The sequence below is a fragment of the Acanthisitta chloris genome, unplaced genomic scaffold (genome assembly GCF_000695815.1).
Source record: "Acanthisitta chloris isolate BGI_N310 unplaced genomic scaffold, ASM69581v1 scaffold10244, whole genome shotgun sequence".
In the NCBI taxonomy this organism is placed as follows: domain Eukaryota; kingdom Metazoa; phylum Chordata; class Aves; order Passeriformes; family Acanthisittidae; genus Acanthisitta; species Acanthisitta chloris.
Window position 1 is genome coordinate 13676 of NW_008667645.1, and position 16903 is coordinate 30578.

General features: G+C 48.5%; 2 protein-coding genes across 2 annotated transcripts in view; one reads left to right on the forward strand and one right to left on the reverse strand.

Annotated features, from left to right (window-relative positions):
• EFHC1 (EF-hand domain (C-terminal) containing 1) overlaps positions 1–2685 on the forward strand; it is a gene marked incomplete at its 5' end in the record, with an annotated part of 11455 nt that extends 8770 nt beyond the window's left edge. The window contains 2 exons of the mRNA XM_009072579.1: positions 464–671; positions 2578–2685. Coding sequence (XP_009070827.1) covers positions 464–671; positions 2578–2685 — 316 coding nt within the window. The remainder of the gene's footprint in view (positions 1–463; positions 672–2577) is intronic.
• A 6141-nt stretch (positions 2686–8826) lies between these two features.
• TRAM2 (translocation associated membrane protein 2) lies at positions 8827–16549 on the reverse strand (the record flags this gene model as incomplete). Its single annotated transcript, XM_009072580.1, has 11 exons — positions 8827–8900; positions 9099–9265; positions 10140–10298; positions 10427–10531; positions 11169–11239; positions 11376–11460; positions 12001–12059; positions 13375–13491; positions 13696–13805; positions 16241–16304; positions 16533–16549. Coding segments are annotated over 11 exons (1028 nt in total), but the record flags the coding sequence as incomplete, so codon positions are not given.
• Between the last annotated feature and the right edge of the window lie 354 nt (positions 16550–16903).

Here is a 16903-nt window from a genome sequence, read left to right on the forward strand (position 1 = left end):
GACACTTTCAGCTAAATCTTAGAATCACAGAATGGTTTGGGTTGGGAGAGACCTTAAAGCTCATCTAGTTCCAACCCCCTGCCATGGGTAGAGACACCTTCCACTAGACCAGGTTGCTCAGAGTGCTATCCAGCCTGGACTGGAACACTTTCAGGGATGGGAGACACATCTTTTTATTGTAACAGATGCTGCCAACATGAGCTACTAGATGATTGCAGGCTCAGTGGGTGTTTGGTGGAGTCTTTGGTTTTGGCATTTGTTCCGTCTTTGCTTATTAGCCCATCAGAGCCTACACCACATCCTCTTTTTTAGCTGTCCTGTTCCAGTTTGTGTGACCCAGTAACAACCCTCTTATCTCAGAACATGGCTTGGAGGCAGTTAGTATCATGGTAGTTAAGGGGCTCTGGTTGTCACAGTAAGGCTACCAGAATTAGCTTTTACATGTTCTTCCTTTCTTTTACAGTGACATTGGCACCAGCAAGCAGGACCTGGAGGAATTAATTGCCCGGGTTCAGAAAGAGCTGAAGCTCCAGAAGTACTTGAACTTTGTGGACATTCATAAGGCATTTCTTCAGTGCGATGAGGATGGCTCTGGCACCCTGGACAAAGGAAAATTTTTGTCCCTTTGTGAGAACTTGAATGTGCCAACCAGTAACATTCTTCTTATGCAGGTCAGAAGGAAGGGGTGCTGTGCTTATTGAATTCCCCTCCTATAGTTATTGCAAAAGATCTCTTCCAAACACTAGCCCTAACCAGCTGATCTACCCTACAAAGGGGAACAGCTTCAAGAAAAGGGCAAGGGAGTCCCAATTGAGAAAGGCCTCTGAGCTCTTGGACTGAGCCTTTGTCTTAAAGGAGGAGATAACAATTGCTGTCCTCTAAGGAGAGAAGAAATGTTACCCAGGTTTCCCCCCGTGTTTGGCTGCAGTGTTATGTGAAGCCTGAAAATTCCTGCTAGTTCAGGTCTCAGATGAGCAGAACAGGTTTTATATCATGACAAAGATCAGGGATAGGCTACTGCAGAGCTATAGAGTGTCTGTCACAACTTAAGCACACCTGGGCTCAAGTAGAGATGACACTGAGGTGCTTATGGAATAAGCCTTAGGAAAGTTTAGAGGCATTCTGAATTTAACAGCAATTGAATTGAAGCTTTGAGAACTAAGTGTTGTCCCAAAAATAATATAAAAAGAGAAATTAGAATCATAACCGCTTGGTTAACACTTGCTGGGCACTATGAGCAACAGCACATGGAGATCACAGTCTGCATAGCAGAAAATGGGAGGGAAACAGAGAAAAATTCATGCAGAAAAAAATCCTTTTAGTGACTGGCAGTAATTAGTGGCCAGTAAAGACAGACTCTAAAGACATCTAGAAACCAGAGGAAGTATTTCCCTTGCTAAAATGAAAAATTTTCTAAGCCAGCCAACCCTGAGCATCACAGCTGTGGTCAGAAAGGTGCATGGGCAGGGGATTTGTGTCTCTGAATGTGGGATGAATAAAGGCCCTTGACCAGCACCCAGGGCCTTGCTGTACTACAGTTCATCAGAGCCCTGAGGGATTTACAGTGTGGAGAGTCTTTCCCACTCCACCCCAAGACGTGATAGGACAAGGAGTAATATGTATAAAGTGAAAGAGGGAAATTTAGGTTAGATATTAGGAAGAAGATTTTTAATGTGAGAGTGGTAAGACACTGGCATATGGCAGAGAGTTAACTGCTGCCTGGATTGGAGAGGAGCACAGCTGTCAGTCACACCAGAACAAACCCTGGTGAATCTGTCTCCAGGCGACAAGGGGAATCCTTTCAAGGAACTGTGATATTAGACCTTTTCCATCTCCCTGGGTGTCAGAAGGAGATTAGTTATGCAATTAAAGAAACAAAAGCTCTCTTTCTTCCCCTTAAGCACACAAAAGCTATAGCTCTGTAACACAATGCAGGGTCAGGCACGGATACCAGAACTGCCTCATTAGTGGGGCTGTCACCAAGCTCAGTTATCTGTGTCTCCCCTTTATGCTATATGCACACACCAAAGTGATACCACTGAACAGTAACTGTTCAGATACTCTGCCCCCACCCCACTTTTGGCAGGAATTCCTGAAAGATTTTCTGTGGCCTAGGTCAGTCTGTGGCCATGCTTTGGATTTTTGTGGATCTATCTATTGCCACTGTGGTGATGTCAGAAGGGAATCGGGATTAAACTCAAACACTTTAACTCTTCTCCTTGCATAGATTGTTGTCATCTATAAGCATTCAAAGTTGGACTTGAAGCTTTAGATCATCAACTCCAACCTTTTGATCATCAAGTTCAAACATTTAAATGTAGTCTAACCTTTAGTCAAGGTCCTGATGATCTAAAGATTGGAACTGATGATCTTGCAGGGCTTTTCCAACCTTCATGATTCTCTAAGTTTACCTGTGATTCAGAACTACAAAGGTGGTAGACTCTTCCACATGGGGGAATAAGGCCTCCTGCCCTGTCACACAAGTTGTGCCTCTGAGCACTTTCCCCTAAAAAAACAACCCAAATTTGCAGCTTCTTCCAACTCTTTATGGTGTTTGTTGTGACTTTTGTCCCCCAGCTGATGGACCAATGTGCCTGTGGAGATGACAAGATAAACTACCGTGAGTTCCTTCAAGCCTTCCCTCATGATGTTTGCCCAGGAGCTGAAGCACAAGACCAGCAATAAAACTTTCAGCCAACTTGACTTTAAGACACTGCACTTCGAAAGGGATGTTCTAGGCTTTGCCTGTGCTTCACTCACTCTCCTCCTTCCATAGAGCTAATTCCATTCTCATTTGTTCACTTTCAACCTTCCTAACCTCTTTCTGCCCTTTTAGCCACCACCAAACTCAACCTTACAACTGCTGGATGTTGAAATGAAACTCATAGAAGAAAAAAGCTTTGGAGAATCAAAGTCAGGTTCTCCTGTTGATTTCTCAACATTTTTTGTGCAGTACTTTAGAGAGCTAAAGCTCTCTGAAGCCTGAAGTGAAAACCACTCTGGATTTCTCTTACAGAGCCAAAAGGGCCTTTCACCTTCAAGTAGCGAAGTCTGCCAGTTTCAGTTGTTACTAAAACTGCAATGAAAGTGTAGTTGCTGTAAAAGTGTTAATAAATCTGCTTTAAGTAGAAGTACCTCAGTGGCTGGAAAATGAGTTGGGGGGGAAAGATACACAATGTGATTCTGGGTTTACTCAAAATGGAGTGGTGAGTTTAGCTATCAGAAGATAGCAAGGGCCTGGAAGTGAATCTGCTGACAGCAGCTTTGCAGTTTTTAACCAAAGGTTGTGAGAATGGTTTTAGGACTGAGATCCCATCTAATGCAACCTGTCATCTCACCAGACTGGTTTCCAAGGAAAAGGGAACACAGGCAGTTGGCATAGCAATAGAGTCATGACACTTGTGCTCCACTTAAGAGTCACATTACTCATCTCTCCACGAAGGTAAACGTGGTGAGGACCTCCTCACCTCAAATGACACCTGCCAGGTATTGCCATGGAGCACATACAAAAGGCAGTTGTCATGCACACAGAGAACAAAGCTCTTTGGAACAAAATGCTTCTTTAAATCAGCTTTTGTGCTGTGGATTCCCACTTCCCCTCAGACAGCTGAGAGTCTCCACGTAACAGCTCCCTCCTGCTCCCCTTGTTCGGAAAGGTCACTGCTCTTCCCCTCTGGGCCCTTTTTGTGCTGCTGCTCACTGACTGAGGATCATTCCAGTTCTCTCTGGTTTTATGACCAAGAACATACATATAAAATTACTGGACCTGTAGAAAAGAAAGTCAGAAACTCTTTTCTGCACATACTATGAAACCATAACCTAATCCTCAGCCAAGTCATGTCATGTGCCTGGGACCAGCTGCTCAAAGTACACAATTTAGCTCACCGAAAAGTATGTGCCTAAACCACATCAGATAAATCATGTCCTACAAATGCCCTTATCCTCCACTCCCTGTGATGAAGGCAGCCACAGATAACTCACTTTGGAGCAGCTACCCATGCTGTGGAAATATAGGAAGATGAAGCTCAGTTGCAAGGGCATGGAGTGACAGTACAAGGGGGAATGGCTTTAAGCTGAAAGAGGGTAGATTTAGATGGGCTATCAGGAAGAAATTCTTCCCTGTGAGGGTGATGAGGCACTGGGCACAGGTTGATCAGAAACTTCCATCCCTGGAAGTGTCCAAGGCCAGTCTGGATAAGGCTTGGAGCAACCTGGTTTAGTGGGAGGTGTCCCTGCCCATGTCAGGGGATTGGAACTAGATGATCTTTAAGGTTCCCTCCAACCCAAACCATTCCATGATTCCATGAATATGAGTTGCTGCAAAGGGAACAGACTAGTCTGGTACGGCAGGAGAGACATCAGTACAAACCATCACAGCTTGGGAATGATAAAGCACCATCGGACAGCAGCACTGGAAGAATCTATGCCTTTTATTTATTTATTTCAGAAAAATACTTTTGCTGAGTTTAACACAAAAGTCATTTAACAACAAACAACAACAAACAAAATCCATACAAAAATTGAAGTGACAGGAAGAATGAAACAAATGGGATAAAATACCAGAAACTGTTAATTCCCCCCACCCCCTCCAAATCCAGGAAATTTGCACTAAAGCATGGAAGAACAGTAATTTTCCTCGACTTCCTTGCTGAAGTTTGGTCTATTGATTTCAACATTTTCAAGGAAAAAACTATGTGCCTCTGCCTGGCTTTTCCAACAGCCACTCTTCCCTGCAAAACTCCACACACAGCCCTGAGGGAAGTAACATACTTCACTGCTGGGTATAAAACCTACCAAACCAACCTTTTATTCCACATGAAGTTTCCTGGAAGGCTGTAAATCAAACCCCAACACCTCCATCCATTGTTGACACAATCTGGGGTCCATCTACCAAGACATCATCTAAGGCAAGAGCCTGAGGCTGTTGTCAGCCTCCAGGCACTGCAGCAGAGGCAGGGCAGCTCCAAGCTTCCAGAGTCACTTGGAGGCAAGGAAGAGGCATCCTAGAGTAGTCACTCTTCCCTCCAACCAGGAAGCCTACCAAAGATCCATTGTAAAATGGTGAGTTGAGGGTAAGAGGACCTACATGGGAACTGGAACTTGTTTACTACTAACCCAAACATAATGAGTAAGAAGAAAGAATCCTAAACAACAAGAACAAAAACACATGACTGTAATGCCCCATAACGTGAGTCACTCAAACATTGTATGTGAAATGCTACATCTGTTCTTCCTCCACCCCTTTCACTTCCCAAGCCCATTCTCCAACAATCTAGGACAAAGAGACAACTACACAGCTCTTCTAGGCTAGGACAGGAAAACACTATGCTTCACCCCAAAAATCACAGACTACTCAATTCCTGACCTTCTTAGGTTGGATAACAGATAGGGACTACGAAAGGAGCCTCAAGCCCACAGGAAGGGTGCAAGCAACAGGTCACACTGGAGTAAATACCTGCAGTTTGGGATAGTCTTCATCACCTTCTGTGCTGTGGTGGACAAGAGCTCCTGTTTGGGGTTGGATCTTGATGTTAGATTAAAGGCTGGACTTGATGAGACCTCCAAGGTCTTATCCAACCTCACCCAATGATTCTATGATCTTTTCTGCAGATGACACAGGGCTTGACAAGATGGGGCATAAGAAGAGCATGCACTCAAGGAAAGTGAGCTCGTGACAGTGGTCAAAGAAAGACTGACCACTAAGGGCCTGCAATGAAAATATTCCACTCGGGAAAGAAAAAGCTCTGTGGGCTGAAGAAAAGGCTCAATGTGCTGAGAAATGACATGGACACAGAAGCAGTTACTGCAGGCTTGCAGCTGAGGGATTGTGCTTGCACTAGAACACAGAGCAAGGAGCAGCCCATGGCAGCCCCTCCACTGGAGAGGGGGTTGCAAACCTCCAGGATGACAGTGGATATTGCCTCACAACAAAGGCTCAGCCTAAAAACAAACCAACCTGCCAGGTTTGGGTCTAACAGAAGGATGGGGATTTCTCAGGACTAAATATAGAGGAGGGCAAAAAAAATCCCCATCATCTATAGGTTTAAAAAACAAGTAATAAAAAGAACACATGAAAATGCTTCCAAAACAAACCGTCCCTTTTCCTGGTAGCTCTATCAAAAACAAAACAAAACACCACATAAATGTCGCATATGCTGTACATACATAGGAAAGAGGTCACTCAGCTACTGCTATAGTACACAGAGAAGCTACAACATAAGGCACTTGGGATACAAAGCATAATCAGCTACTGCACAAAGAGACAGGATTGTGCAAGTGGCAAAGCTGCCTGAAGCAAAGCAGGCAGCAGGAGGAATGCAGCAGTCAGGTTTTTGAGGGGCTGTATGTACCACCTGTTAACAGGGTCAATAGCTCAACTGCTGCAAGGTACCAGCTCTGCAGAAAAGACCAGATGAGGCTCCACGGAGATGCTGGCCAGCAGTTGCTCTTGGAGGGCACATGGCAGTGCATGGCTGGGGATGGGAAGAGGAGGACAAAGGAAAAATCACTCACACTAGACCTTCTCCATGTCCTCCCTAACATGAAGCTCTTTCCCCCCCCATGACGTTGCACTGCAGGTACCGTCGCTGCCTCTGAGCCAAAATATGTGTTATCTATCCAGCACAGGCTACGAGGAGCAATTGCAAGGTATCACCAAAGGCTCTGCTCCAGCCTCCTCCTCCAGTTCCCCAAGAAAAAAGGGGAAACCCTCTCCTGCTAGTAGCTCTTGTTTGATACTCAGAGGTCATGGGGATGGAGGAACAAGTGGAATTTGACCAACTGTCCTCATGTCCCTGCACATTTTCTCCCTCTGGTGCCCAGCATTAACTGGGGCTCAACAAGGAGAGGGCAAGGAAGAGAAAAAGACACCAAGAGGCAAAAATACCAACTCAGCTCAAAAAGGGGCAAGAAAACCAACTGTCACCTGTTCCTCAAAACATAACTGATGCAAAGGACAACCACGCCAGCCTCAAGCTAGAATTGCACTTGAAGAGAGCTAGAGTTCAGCTGCCCAAAGGGAGCTCGGGCATGCCAAGGACCAATCCTGGACTGCACATGGAAGAGGAACCCAGCTCCTCCCAGCTTTGTGCCCCCTCTCCTCACCCAGCCAAGGCAACACACCACTCAGCTGTTCCTGCTGTGGCAAAGCAGAACTAAAGCTACAGCTGACTTTGCTGCACAAGAGGCACCAACAGCAAAGATCAGCTCAGGAGCCACACTAGAGGAGAGCTGTGGGGTGAGAAGTGCCACTACTGCTCACCTGCCCAGTCTAGCCTGGTGTGTAGCACTCCAAAGAAGCTCAGTGAGATGGCACTGACACACGAAACCCCAAGCAGATGCTGCTCCCCAGCAGCAAGGAGCTCCCCAGTCAGCAAGGGACCGAGCCAGTGGGATCTGGCTTCCCACAACATCTCCTGCCAGCACGTAGAGGTGGCAGCAGGCAGAGGCAAGAAGGGAAAGTGGTCTGCAGCAACAGATGGCCTCTGAGGTAGATTTGAGACAACTCCATCTGCCAACAGCTACACATTACAAGTCAGGCTTTTCCTAAAATTCAAGCTGCTCCTTGCAGCCCCAGCTTCCTTCCCCTTCCTTCCCTGTCGTCTCGTTCACAGCTCAGAAAGGGATGAAGGGGCTGGGTTTTTTGGAAGAAACCCTGGATTTGATAGCACCTTGGGTGGATACAAGCTCTGTATCCTTTGGAAATAAAGAGTGAAGCTGGTGACTGCCGATGGCATGGCTGGACTGATACAATAGGAATGAGGAAGGCTGAGGTGACAGCATGAGGGGCACGGTCCCATTGATGCAAAAACCCTTTGCAGCAGCCAGTTTGTCATCCGAATGTGGCCATGAGCCACGAGAACACCAGGTCCATGAGGCACACACAAGCTGGCAAAGGGCCTGGGCTGACAGGAGCTAGGCCAGCGCTCAGAGCAGGGCAAGACTCAAGGGTTCACATGGACCTGAGGATGCTGCTGCCCCACAACAAGGCAACCTGCATAGCCCCAGGCCCAGCTCTGAGGTCTAGGAGGTCCAGAGCAACCACAGGGCAGCTCACCTTCTGCAGCCAAGAGAGACCCAGCTGTACTAGAAAAGCTGGGGCAAGCAGAGGCTAGGAGGTGAGCCTTCCATATGAAGAGGGAAATTCTCTCCCCTCTCTGCTGTCCAGCTCTCCAAAATTAGCTCAAAATCAGAAAATTCCACTTAACCAGCGGTCCACCATGAGACAAGGCAGAGCTGAGGCTCCTCCCTCAGACCTTGGTCTCTCTTTGCAGCATCAGCATCCTGTTGAGCGCTGGCCAGACGTGCCCCATCTCACCTGAGAGCACCCCTGAGCCTCAGGGTCACACAGCCCCAGCACATTTCCCCAGGAACCTGTTCCCATAACACACATTTGGTGCCTTCAAGCTGTCGTGGCCCTGTCCCAGGGGCTCAGGAAAGCACCATGAAGAGAGGGGAAGAACATGCTGTAGGAGAAAAAAGGATTGTTTGGAACCATCTACGATGCATTTGTAACAATCATCCAAAACAACCAAACACTAAAATAGAAAAGAAAAAATTGCACACTGCTTTACGATCAAACAAAGGGAAGCAAAACCAGGAGGGCTGGAAAAGGTTCCTACAAGGGGAAGGGAGCAGGGGAAAGGGACCTTTTTGGTTTTATTGCAAATGGTTCAAGAGAGCAAGAAAGGAAGGGAGGAGAGCGAGAGACACCTTGGGAAGATGACTGGTTTCCAAGCCATTCAACATGCCGTCCGTGAGGACCAGGAGGAGGGGCTGCTTAGTCCTGGTATCTCACCCTCCTCCCCAGGAGACAACCTTTTGCTTCTATGGTGACTTCAGCTTCTTGGTTCGAGGTGAGGTGCCGTTCTCCGCTTTTACCACTCCATTTTCATGGTAACCTGAGGATGGAGAGAGAAAATTTTGTCCCTTACACAAGCCAAAACATCAATCCTTTCAGCGCTGGCTTACATACATGGGGAAAGTCCCCACTAGGTCAGGACACTGCTGGAGACCTCCTGTGCAGGCAGCAGCCTGCTGAGGGGATGCTGAACAACAGGACTACTGCCTCCGATGATGCCACCTGCACCAGCACTCACCTGTGTCCCTCTTGAGCGGTTTGGTTTGCTGCTTGGTGCCGGTGGCGGCTGCTCTCTTCCGACTGCTCTGCTCGTTACAGTACTCCCTCCAGCGCCGCAGCTGGAAGTGGATGAAGCGCCACATCATTGAGGCCTGGAAGAGGCACACCAACAGCAGCACACTCATTCTGGCAGGGGTGGAGAAGAGGAAGGCTGAGAACAGAGCAACAAGGCCACCCCCAGCCCAGCCTTCCACCCATACCAGGCCTGGTGGCCGAGGTTCCCCTAGGTGGCAGGTGCCATCCCTCCAGCCACCATTTCTTCTGTCTGCCATCCCCTGAGACCAGAGCAACCACTTCCCTCTCCCTCCACACCATAAACGCCCCAGGTGCTCAGGGCATCACTGACTCTTAGAACACTAGGCCAGGAATGGACAAACAGGATCATCTCAGCCAGCACTACCTAACCACAGTCTGCACAGTCAAGGTATGACATTCCCAGCTGCTCTGTACATCTAAAAGGTGGATGTGGTAGAAGGGACCTAATAAAGTCCTTTGAATCCTTCAGCTGTACCAGCAGTCCATGCACTCAGAAATCTTGGGAATGACTAGGCCTAGCAAATTCTGAACTAAAGCTACAGCTGCTGTATGGGGGAGAAAGGCTCCCAGTCTTCACAGATTGCAAGGCATGAGGAGTCCATCCCACCCTCTGCTCTCTACATCAATAGGCAGCAAAACATGTCCAAGCAGAAGGGAAAATGCCTTTTCATTGACCACATCCATATAAATGCAGTTACAGGTGCAGCAGGGAAAGCCTGCAAGCCTTTCTTTAAGACAGGCTCATGCTTTGTCATTTCACTCAAATGAACACTTTGTTTCCTGGCTTTTCCCCTCAATTGTGGTTCCATAGCCTTTAAAGACCTCATTGTGCCCTCCACACCATCCCAGCTCACTAGGACCTTCCTTTAACAGAACCAAGACAAGATCCCCACTGGCATTTTCAAACTCAACAAAACCCACCTTGAGGTAAAACAACCAAGGAAGACACAGGAGACATTCCTACCTGAAGAGGATATTGTTGAAGAAGAAGCTGAGGAAGTTCTCTCTCTCGGGGTCCAGGGCTTGGCTCTCAACCCGTGGCAGCCCAAAGCCAATGACCAGGATGTACAAGGTGAGGGTGAAGAGCCTTGTGACCACAAACACCACAGCCCAGACATTAAACCTGCAGGAGGGCAAACAGAGGTGTGGGCAGGAGCAGCCCCCAGCGCTGCACTGGGAGGTGACAGCAAAGCCCCCAGCTCTGGCGAGCTCCAGAGGAGGATGGAAGCCATGGGCAGCTCCCCTGCTTACAGCTTCTCGTTGTTCTCATCTGTGAAGCAGACCAGCCGGGCCATGTGGAAGAAGAATTCGGCTAAGTACTGCAAGAGCAAGAGGATCAGCCCCAAGCGGGTTAAGCTAGAAGGAAAGAGGAATTAAAACGTATCACTGGGCCAGTCGACCTTCATCCTTCAAATTCAGCTATAGCCTCTCCCCTGCCATCCCTGAACTGCAGCACTAGCCCAAAAATGGACCTTTCTGCAGCACTAGGGATTGGTCTGCAATGGGGAAAACCTCCGACCTCAAAACATCATAGAGCCATGGAATCATAGAATGGTTTGGGTTGGAAGGGACCTTTAAGGGTCACCTTGTTCCAACTCCCTGCCATGGGCAGAGACACCTTCAAATAGACCACATTACCAGGTTATAATCCACATCTGTCTGGATGCTCTCTCCTAAATTTAGCCGGAAGCCCTGAACGCTTCCAGGGCTGGGGCAGCCACAGCTTCTCTGGACAAGCTGTGCCAACACCTCACCATCCTCACAGGGAAGAATTTTCCCCAAATATCCACTCTGAATCTCTCTTTTATGTGAAAACCATCCCCCCTTGCCCTATCACTACCTGCCCAGGCAAAAAGTCGCCCTCCAGTGAAAAGTCACTTTATTTCCTTTAAGCTCCCTGCCCTGCTAAGGCTTCCTGAGTGACTCCCACTGCAAAGGGACCTGCTCAGCCCCATCCATGGCATAGGACAGGATGCTGAGGCAGGTTACTCACTTGAGCAGGTATGCACCAGTGATGTGCACCAGGTAGAGTGTGATGCAGCGCAGCTGGCGTGGGATCTCCTCCTGGCAGTGCATAAAGCTCTGTTAATCTCCCAATCCTCTCCACCAGCCCTTTCCCAAAGCTTCCTCTCCCAAAAGCCAATCCTACCCAAAAGGGTGGGATTCCCAGGTGGCACAGGAGGGCCCACTTGGCTCTCACCTTACGAACTTTTTGGAAGTAGAGCTCTGGCAGGGCATGCAGCCAGTACGCCAACTGGCACAGGTAGAAGAATTTCACCTGGAACCTGAAATGCAGGGAGAAGCCATGTGAGCCAGCCTGGGGCATGGTAGGACCCCAAGGATCCAGGCACCAGGGCAGCATTGGGCAATCCCTCCACTGCACTGAAGCCATGGGATTTAGGAGACATAGTTTCTGGGATGAAATTATTTGTTGAGCTGAGTTATCTTGAGTTATCCAGATGTTCATGCCGTGGTCTCCACGCTGTCAGCAAACCTGACTTTTGTAAAAATTCAGGAAGGGAGGATTATCCCCCACTTAATTTTTACAGTGAAACATGAACAGCAAAGAGACTTGCCCAAGGTGATGCAGGAAACAGAGTAACCAAGCCCACAAGATGTTCCTCATGGAGGAAACCCTTTAGAACACACTTCCCAGACTCACAAAGAGACATTCACCATTCCTCATGATCACACTGCAGCATCCTTGCAGCAGGGTGCATGCAAAGGGTGCTGTGCTGTCAGCACCCAACTCCCAGCCACAGGGAAAACCAAAGAGAGGAAGGAAATGGCCAGCCCCAGAACAAAATGCCCTTGCAAGTGCTTACGGAAGATAAACATGGGGGTAGTTTTCCCACAAACTCCGAGGGTTTGATATGTATCCTTCCTGAAAAAGAGAAGACATGCAAGACTTCAGCAAAAGAAACAGGCTGTGACAGGGTGGCATGATGCCACAGCAAAACAAGGAACTAGGAATGACACCAGACTCCTTTCAGCCTGCAGAAACAAAACATGTCCCCTGCAAGAGCCTATCCAAAGCTCACTCACACTCATGGGTCTCCAGCGTCTCTCTAAAATATCTCCAGGCCCTGTGTTCGGGGGTGAAGGCTGCTTGCTCAGTTTCAAAGGGTCCTATGTTTAGGATAGGATGTTTTGGGGGTTTGGATGCTCTGGAGGTGTGGGGGTGAGATGGCTGTAGTATGGCTCAAGCAACTGTGTGCATGGTCCAGGGGGCTTCTTCCCCACTAGCATTTCCAACCCCAGTATCACTTGAGCAGTAAGAAGTAGTTCTGAAGAGAAATGCCTAGAAAGAGAATTTAATATCCATTCAATAGTTTAATTTTCCATCTCTTGCCTTATGCTTGCAGGGCAAGTTACAGGATGGGCCTCCCCTCTTTCTCCTGCCACAGGGATGCAGCACTGGGCCTTGCAGGGAAATTTGCCCTGCCAAGTCACCATCACCCAAGCCCTGTCTGCCCCAAGCCCTTTTCTTGGTTACAGAAGGACCCCATGAGCAGTGGGAAGGGGACCTTTCCCTGAACATCTATCCTCGGTGCCACTGGAGACCACAGCTGGCAGCAGGTAGTGAAACAGCATCACTTCACACTGCCAAAATAGCCAGATCTCTCCCACACCATCTGTTCTTCCCACCCACTTCCTCCACAAAATAATGTGTTTTCCCTCTGAATTCTTCTCCCAGCAGTTTTAGGGTAACACATCTCCAATGTAACCCAAGGCACGGTGTGGTTTTCCTGTTCTCAGTGATCCCCTCACTGTCAAATTGCCAAGAGAGGTACCACAAAGAGGGATCCCAAAAATCTGCCCATTAGCCGCATGACCCTGCTAAAGGCATCCAAAAACCTGAAGGCATTGTACATAAATAAGGAGGAAAATAGAAGCTGAGAAGGATGGCAGGACCCAGAGCAGGACCAGGCAGGATTTCTGGTATCCAGCTTCAAAAATATTTCACAGCCCATTGCTTATACCTTGCACAATGCAGAAGAAGGACCTCCCAAAACTGCCCTCACTCAGTGGCTGGCAAGACCCACCACACTTGAAGCCTAGACTTACTGAGATGTGCCTGTTTTGGCCCAGGGACTTGTTGGAGACTCTGCTGACAGTGGGATTTTGCGCTCCAGTAACCACAAACACCCCCCACCCACCCCCCAGGAACCCAAATCTCGGCCAGCCCCGAGCCTTACCGTCACTACAACATACAAGCACCAAATCACAGAGGTGAGGTGGAAGGCAACCAGCTGCCCTGACTCATTGAACTTGCTGTGTTTGACCTTAGAGAGATGCAGGCGTCTGTTGATTTTCTGGGAAGGAGCAGAGGGAGAGAAAAAGAACAGGAGAACATGAGCCACCAGGTCATCAACCCTCTCTTCTCCTCCTCATCCCAAGCAGCCTCCAGAGATGAAGCCTCACTCATCATCCCCAGAATTGCATTTAAGGGCAGCAGAACCATGACCCCCAAGGGATTCAGGATATTTTTATGACTCAAGGCATGGAATGGCACTCACGTCCAGAGCGTATTCCTGCACCACTGCATGCAGGATGATGGCGATGAAGATGTAGAAGAGGATGGTGACCAGATCCTTGAGCCCATAGTGGTACTGGACCAGCTCTCCATCTGCAAAGAGACCAAACGGTGGGTCAAATCCCCATGACCCAAATGATTTCCAAGTAAAGGCTTAAGGGGTTAATGGGGGAGGGGGCTAATCCAAACATGCAGCTTGGATGGGGACACCAGAGAGAGATTATGACTGTGCCAATGGCTGGAAAAAAGGGCTCTATCCAGGGTTAGTTCATGGCAGAGGTGGGTGGTTTCTCCTCTAATAGTTACACACCTCAAGGGAGGAGACACTCAGGATACTTCAAGCTTTCCCTGCCAGAGATGAAGGGGCTCCAAGTGAAAAATTCTTTGTTAGGAACTGCAGTGATAGGACAAGGAATAACAGGCTCAAATTGAAAGAGGGGATATTTAGGCTAGATAGTAGGAAAAACATTTTTAACATGAGGGTGGTGAGACACTGGAACAGATTGCCCAGGGAAGTGGTGGCTGCCCCAGTCCTGGCCAGTGTTCAAGGCCAGGCTGGATGATGCCTTAAGCAATCTGGTCTAGTGGGGAGATGTCCCTGCCCATGGCAGGGGGTTGTGACTAGATGATCTGTAAGGTCCATTCCAACCCCTAAAATTCTATGATTCTGTGAAAACATGGAGGTAGCACTGAAGCAGGTGATAGGATCAGGGACGCCCCACTGGGAACATTAGATCTCAGGATGGTATTTTCATCCCCTCAGTTATGGCCAGACACCCAGTCTCTCCCACTCACTCCTGAAAGCTGATGGAGGAGGATTCAGATGCCTAAATGCAGATGCCTTGTGCTATTAAGAGATCTGAGACAGCAGCACAGGGCTGGCAGATGAGAAATAGGTCCCACGGGAGGCTTTGCTCTTCTGGAGCAACAGGAGACCCAAGAGCACCCAAAACACCACAGGAATCTGCATATAGACAACTATTTGCAGCCCTGCAGCTTATGGGGAAGACGCAGGTTTCGGGAAGCTGCTGTTTTTGTGGCACACTGCAGAAAGCATCTCATCTGTCACCTGGCTCTGCTTACCCTTGAACAAAGCTTCAGTCCAGATTTTTAAGATTTGAATAGGTTTTATGAAAACACCTGGCAGAAGGATTTGAAAACACCCTGTCCTCAGGAGCTCCAAGCTGGGTGCTGGGCAAACCCAGAGGTAAAAATGTTGTCTGGATCCCAGACTAAGGTAAAAGAGAGAACTGCAAGTCTAAAGAAAATAATATGCATAGGTGCAACTGCTCTGCCTCCTCTCTCCAGGGCATCTCAGGCACTGCTCTAGCAGGAGCTGTGAGAGATGTGAAATGGCCTTGGAAAAAATTAAGGTGGGCAATCACCCTCCAAACAAGCTGCTGCACCAAGGTCTCTCTCCCCACAGACTCTGTTAGCTCATGCTCTATATTGACACCCTAATACGTGGCTCTGGTGAGATGTTTCTGTGCCCTGGGATCAGGAAAGAATAAATCACTTAAAAACCAGCAGAGGAAGTTGTCTGGACTGTGCCACAGGGGAGCAGGACCACAATTCAATCTGTGAGTTGGATGATTTCTTCAGCCATAACGTTCAAAGATTTTAAGGGCAGAGCTTTCATCTTCCGCATGTCTGCCTCCTTGTAGCTCCACTAATCCCAACACCCTGTTCTTTCTTTGGATGATTACTCAAACACTTCTAATTAACTGCAGTTTTCTGCCACCAAGCCAGGCTGTGTGCCCCAGGCACTTGGCTCATCCAGAGCCCAGGGCTTTACCCAAACCACCTCCTGCTGTCCCAGCACTGGTGCCCAGATTGCTGCCAGCTCCAGAGGGGCTCTGGGCCAGGAAGGTAGCTGCAAGCAGCCAAAATATGAACAGGGATCAAGCCTCCAGCTGCCTCCTGGCTTGGAGCTGGGATGCATCTTCTGGTCCATTTGGTTCAGAGCTGCACCAGCTTGGAGCCTCCTTGAATTACTCCATTTGAATCAGGACCATAAGCAGCCTGGAGCAGGGATGCTGTGCACCACACCCATCTCGATATCCTCATCTTGTTTGATCCCCCAAAATTAGCAAGACAGGAACTATATGTGCAGCCCCTGCTGTTTAGCAAAGAGGTAAATCCCTCCTACTACTCAGCAGGACATGGAGCTACTCCAGGCATGCAATCAGGCAGTTTGATCCTGCCTGACCAGGCCTGGAACAGGATCCTCACCCTGCAGAGCCCAGAATGGCCTGGCCATGGCAGAAACACAAAGAAAGCCCCAAAAGCCCTTGGAATGCATTTCTTCCCAGCCCTGGCAGCATGAGGGTTGGCAGACATGATCAGCGTGCTCTGAGTTGCTCAAACTTCACTTCTTCCCAAAATATCTTTTCAACATCTCCATTACTACCAGAGAAGAGCTCAAACAGTGTGATAAGTAGAGGGTGAGCCCAGGCCCACTGACAGAGAGGGTTTGGGGCAGAGCATGACTCGACCCTCCCCTTGGGGTAAGCAGAAGCATCACTTACCTGCTATAGGCACACTAACATTATACTGAGGTAAGATAAAGAGGAAGGCTGTCTTCGCTGTGACCTGTCAAAGACACACAAAGGGGAAAAAAATGCAAATCAGTTGTTGAATCCGTTCCTCTGCCACTATTTATGCTCCTTTCCTACCACACTCAGAAAGGCAATCGTCCAGGGAGATCTGTAGGCACCAACTTGACTCACAGGAACACCTTTCAGCAAGCAGATTGCTAGGGAATAGGTTTTCTATCAGAGACTTGGGAAGAAGAAAAAGAGGTATAGAAGAGGGATAAACCTGGAAAAGCAATGCAGCTGAAAAAGCCACCAGTTAGCATGACAGGGGAAGCTCCCCACCTCCCCTTGAGGATAAGCATCCCTCCAGTAGCATGGACTATTCTCACATGTGACCTGCTGCTCAAGGGCCACATGGAACCAACTCAGAAGACCATTTGATTAATTAAAACCATTTCTCATTCCCATCCACCCAGGCAGCCACATCAGAAGCCTGGCCCAGACACTCTGCACCTGAGCAAGCTCAGAGGCTGCAAAGCCCCATGGAATGGCTACACATGGATTTAGCCCCGCATCCTTGTGGAGGCTCCTCTAATAGCAGCCATGGGATCGGTGAGGTTGGACCCCTTTAGAGATCATGCAGGTGCCCATGAG